Source organism: Pyxicephalus adspersus, chromosome 3 (assembly GCF_032062135.1).
Source record: "Pyxicephalus adspersus chromosome 3, UCB_Pads_2.0, whole genome shotgun sequence".
NCBI classification, from domain to species: Eukaryota; Metazoa; Chordata; class Amphibia; order Anura; family Pyxicephalidae; genus Pyxicephalus; species Pyxicephalus adspersus.
In genome coordinates this window covers 149,898,872-149,903,930 of record NC_092860.1, presented here as the reverse complement: position 1 = coordinate 149,903,930, position 5,059 = coordinate 149,898,872, and the positions used below count along the sequence as shown (strand labels likewise).

General features: G+C 40.9%; 1 protein-coding gene across 1 annotated transcript in view; it reads right to left on the bottom strand.

Moving 5' to 3' along the window:
- LOC140327517 (vomeronasal type-2 receptor 26-like) overlaps positions 1-4,583 on the bottom strand; it is a 22,175-nt gene extending 17,592 nt beyond the window's left edge. The window contains exon 1 of the mRNA XM_072406907.1: positions 4,369-4,583. Coding sequence (XP_072263008.1) covers positions 4,369-4,583 — 215 coding nt within the window. The remainder of the gene's footprint in view (positions 1-4,368) is intronic.
- Between the last annotated feature and the right edge of the window lie 476 nt (positions 4,584-5,059).

The window sequence follows — 5,059 nt, the reverse complement described above, 5'->3', positions numbered from 1 at the left end:
AGTGACTTTCAACAATAAATGTGTACTGTAGTCTTCTTCATGGAAAAATAAGACATCCCCTGAAAATAAGACCCAGGGCATATTTTGGCATTTCAAAAAATATAAGAGAGTGCCTTATAATCGGGGAAACAGGGTATATAAATATATATACCCATTTAGAGCAAGCTACAGCCTCTTTACCCCCTTACCCACTTTTATCACTGTGTCCCCTGTCATTGCATGTGCTTTTGGAAAACCCTGCTGCTTTTGTAAAGGGGTAAGTATGTTCAAGAAATAGAATATATGCACCTATCTCATGCAACTCATACCTGCTGATTGACTCCTGTAGGTTATACAAGGTTTGTTGGGATGCTAGGAAATGTGGGCAAGGTCAATAAAATGCACAAATAGTCCTAAAATTGCACAAAAGTTTTAAGGTGGGTTTTCATTATAAGCAATTCAGATTTGCAGGAAACCTCTTCAGAAAAAGGGTCTGTTTTGCACTCATCAAATAAATATAAGACAAGAAATATAAACCTAATAAAAGGTAATTGTCAGAGTTTACACACATTTTAAGAATTAAGTAGTGTTTTAGCTGAAGTACAGAAATGTGAACATTAACACAATGCCTGCCCTTGGCATCTGTTTTGACAATAGATATACTGAGATCATTGCATGTGTTTGAAGGGGAGCTTAGACTACAATATTGATGTAATAGCATCGTGTTGTGTTTCAGTTTATTTACCTGTGCACATCTTGAAAAATGGGAATACGTTATTGTACACTACACGTTGAATATGTGTCTGTATTAGGTTAGCCCACATCATATAGACATGCTACTTCATATATTTTATATTGTTCTCAGGTATGAAAAATGTTATGTTAAAAATATACCTACTTCATACAAAAAACTGGAGAGTCCAGGCTTGTGAACATTTCCTGTGTATACATACAAACACTGAATATTCCACCAATAATAAAGTCCCCGTCCTTGACATAATGGGAGTTAAATAAATAGTTTTTTCCGTTAATAAAACATTCAGGACCAGAGCTCAATTTCTCACAACGTAACAGCAAAAAGACACTGAAACACAATATCACTTGTAGAGAATGACTTGCCATCACTAAGTAGTGTCACTTCATAGTTTAATTTCCTTAAGACATCATATAGCAATAACACACTATAATGTAGAATTTCCCTATGACTGATTCCTGAATCAATTCAATGATTTTATAGACTGCCTAGACATTATATTTAGTCTGCTATGGTGTCAAATATAAATGGCATTACCTTGTCTCATATTATATATTTTTATTTTATGCAAAGTTATGTGAAGATGGTGGCAGACCCAGTGGTGACAACTCTAGATGTTACTGCTACCCCTAACAGCCGGGAGAGCAGCCCATCTAGTAGTGGTGGGGAGGGAAACACAGGAAGGAAAAGACAATTGGTTGTCATAGGGGATTCTATGATCAGGAGGACGGATAGAATAGTTTGTCGTCCGGATCCCTTCAACCAAATAGTTTGCTGTGTCCCTGCTGCCAGGGTTCGGCATGTGGTGGACCGAGTGGACAAACTACTGGGAGGGGCTGGACAGGACCCAGCTGTCTTTGTCCATGTTGAAACCAATGACAATATAGATGCAAGATGGAGGATCCTTAGAAATCAGTTTAGGGAACTAGGTTTCAAGTTGAAAAAAAGGACCTCCAAGGCTATATTCTCTGGAATGTTGCCTGTGCCATGCGCAACACAGGAAAGGCAGAGGGATCTTATGCAGCTAAACGCATGGCTCAAGTTCAGGTGTAGAAGGGAAGGGTTTGGGTTCATGGAGCACTGGGCTGATTTTTCATTGGGGTACAACCTGTATGCCAGAGATGGTTTGCACCTAAATGAAAGCGAGTCTGCTGTGCTAGGGGAAAGATTTAGGGTATTGGTGGAGGGATATTTAAACTAGGACAAAGCAGGTTAGGACAGTTAAATAAAGTGGCAGTGAGTGGCAGGTTAGTCAGGAGTCAGACACTAGTGGAGGGTGGATTGGGGATATTTGGGGGGAGGGTTATTGATAATTGTGTAGGGGATTGCCTTTTTCTACCTGATAGCTGGGTTGTAACTTTGTAAATTGCAAATAAAGTTGTTGAAGTGTTTCCTGCCCCTGATAGAGGCCTTAGAAACCCCATCAGGATATTAGGAAATGCAGGAGGTACAGGGACAGAGATGAGAACATGTGCTCAGCCAGGGTAGGTGCCTGCATCCCTTCCAGAACACACTTACTGCCTTATCTGTGTGTAATGCAGTATTATATTATTACCCTCTGTACTAATGGGGTATATGTGATATCTGTTATCAGAGATTATTTCCCTCTGTATTCTTGGGGGTATATGTGATATCTGTTATCAAAGATCACTTTGGGAAATCCCTACGGTTAGTGTATCAGCTACATACACAAATATATATTTGCTCTGCCCTTTCAGTTATCTTTGCTGATCTGCACCCTCTGTCTAGTTACATCTAGCATTCAATGTTGGGACCTTTACTGTTTAACATCTTTATAAATGATATAGAGTTTGGGATTAAAAGTACCATTTCTGTGTTTGCAGATGACACCAAACTGTGTAATGGAATTATGTCCATACAGGATGTCTATAATCTACAAGCAGACCTGAATATGTACTTGGGAGCTAACAACATGCATGCTTCATACTGTCTAGGGGGATACATTTGAGGGAGTCAGAAATGGAAAAGGATCTGGGGGATCTGGTAGATCATAGACTTAATAACAGCATACATTGCCAAGCTGCAATATCTAAAGCTAGTAAAGTACATTCTTGTAAAAAAGAGGAATAGACTGCAGAGATGGAGACATTATCCTGCCCCTGTACAAAGCATTGGTCAGAACACATCTAGAATATGCAGTCCAGTTTTGGGCTCCAGCTCACCAAAAGGACATTGTGGAACTGGAGAGAGTGCAGAGAAGGGAAAATTGAGAAGAGACATTTAAAGGGGGATATGGTCAGCCTGTATAAATATATAAACGGTCTATATAGAGAACCTTCTTCCCCATTATTCACTTTTAGAGCAGATAGATTGTTCCTGAACTCCAGAGACTTTGCCTCCATCCCTGCAATCCAGGATCACAGCATACACAACCCAGTTGTAGGTTGGAGGATTTCCTTGCAGTTTTCAGGATCATCAGGATCAGGCTTGTTACAATCAAATCCAGAGGCCTCTGCAACTCATCCTGACACTGATCATTACTGGAGGTATTTGTGGTTATAGACTGTGCTCAGTTCTCATCAGGACTCATTGATGTTTATTAGTTGTAAATCTAATTACTGTTTTGAGATATAAAGCTTACAAATACTCCAACCTGTGAGTTCATTTAGCTGCAATGGTAATGTTGTACGCTGGGTGTAGTGGTTCCTCGGGTGCTAATTTATATTACTTTTATTATTTCTGGGTAATGACCCAGGAAGGGAGCCACCTCTGCTAACAGAGAACCTGTCCTGGGTGGAGGCACTGCCAACTTTATTAGTATCCTCACTCTTCCACATAACGAAGGCCCAGGATCCTCTCTGTTATCTACATGACCTCCCCCCCATAACAGAACTTCACTTGTAAGGAGCTTCCCATGTTACAAACAAACATAGGATTATGCAGTACTAGTTGTACTGAAAAACAAAAGAATTTGGCAAACAGCGATGGTAAAAGCAGCAATATTTTAAAGAGCCTGTTCACCAATGCTATAAGTCTAATGAGTGAGGAGGATTTTGACTTAGTTGGCTTAGTTGACATTGCTGAATCCTGGCTTTGTTCTTCATATGACTGGGCTGTCAATATTCCTGGGTATACTCTCTTTCGTAAAGACAGAGTCAAACGAAAGGGTGGTGGTGTCTGTATATGAGAAGTGATCTGAAAGTGAATGTGAAAGAGGAAATTGCGGAGGGAACAAGCGATGAGGTTGAGGCATTATGGGTGGAGCTGAATGTGGGGTTGAATAGCACACAATTAATGATTGGAGTCTGCTATAGGCCCCTCAGTGCTAAGGAAGAAATAGAAAATCAACTTCTAGCACAGATAGAAAAAGCAGCAAAATTTCGTTCAATCATGGGAGATTTCAACTACCCTGACATTGACTGGAGTGATGGCATTACAGGAACAGCAAAAGGGAGGAAACTTGTGAATTTAATACAAGATAATTTTATGCAGAAATCAATCTGAACTTCCTCCCTAACAGGTATGTGATGGGGGTGTAACAGCTTGTCCATGACCCGTTGAAATGTGGCCAGGGTAGTTGCAAGCCGAATGGCACTCTTTTATAGTGGAAGTTACCGTCTGGCATGGAGAAAGCAGTTTTCTCCTAGGCACCTTTGGCATCTGGGTACCAATACCTCTTAGTCAAATCCAGCATGGTGATAAAGCAGGCAGGGCCTAATCTCTCTAATATCTCATCAACTTGGGGCATGAGATACCCATCAAACCTTGATATCTCATTTAACTTCCGAAAGTCATTGCAAAATCGCAGAGTCCCACTGGGCTTAGGCACCAACATAATAGGAATGGACCACTCAGTCTGTGATTCCTCAGTGACCCCAAGATCTAACATCCTTGTTATCTCCTCAGACACAGCTTTCCTCTAGGCCTCAGGAATGCTATATGGTTTACAAAGATCTTGGTATTTTTTTCTGTCACAATATCATGTTCTATCAAATAGGTGAGCCCAGGTAAGTCTGAAAACTTGGTTTTATTCCTCTGGAGGAACTCTTTCACTTGCTGACTTTGAGACTTAGAAAGGGTCAGGGCTATTGTAACACTGTCAAACCCAGGGCACAACCCTGGCACTGGCACTGGCCATGGAGGGGAACTGTTTCTTTCTCTCTGCAGGGTTTCAACAGGTTATTGTGATACAGCTGATAAGGTTTCGTTTTTCTGGTTGGTGTATCTTATAGTTTACTTTGCTAACTTTTTCCACCACCTCAAAAGGCCCTTGCCACCTGGCAAGGAATTTACTTTCCTCAATGGGTATCAACACCTGGTATCAATACCTGGTCCCCCACCTGAATTCGTCTTACCCATGCCCAC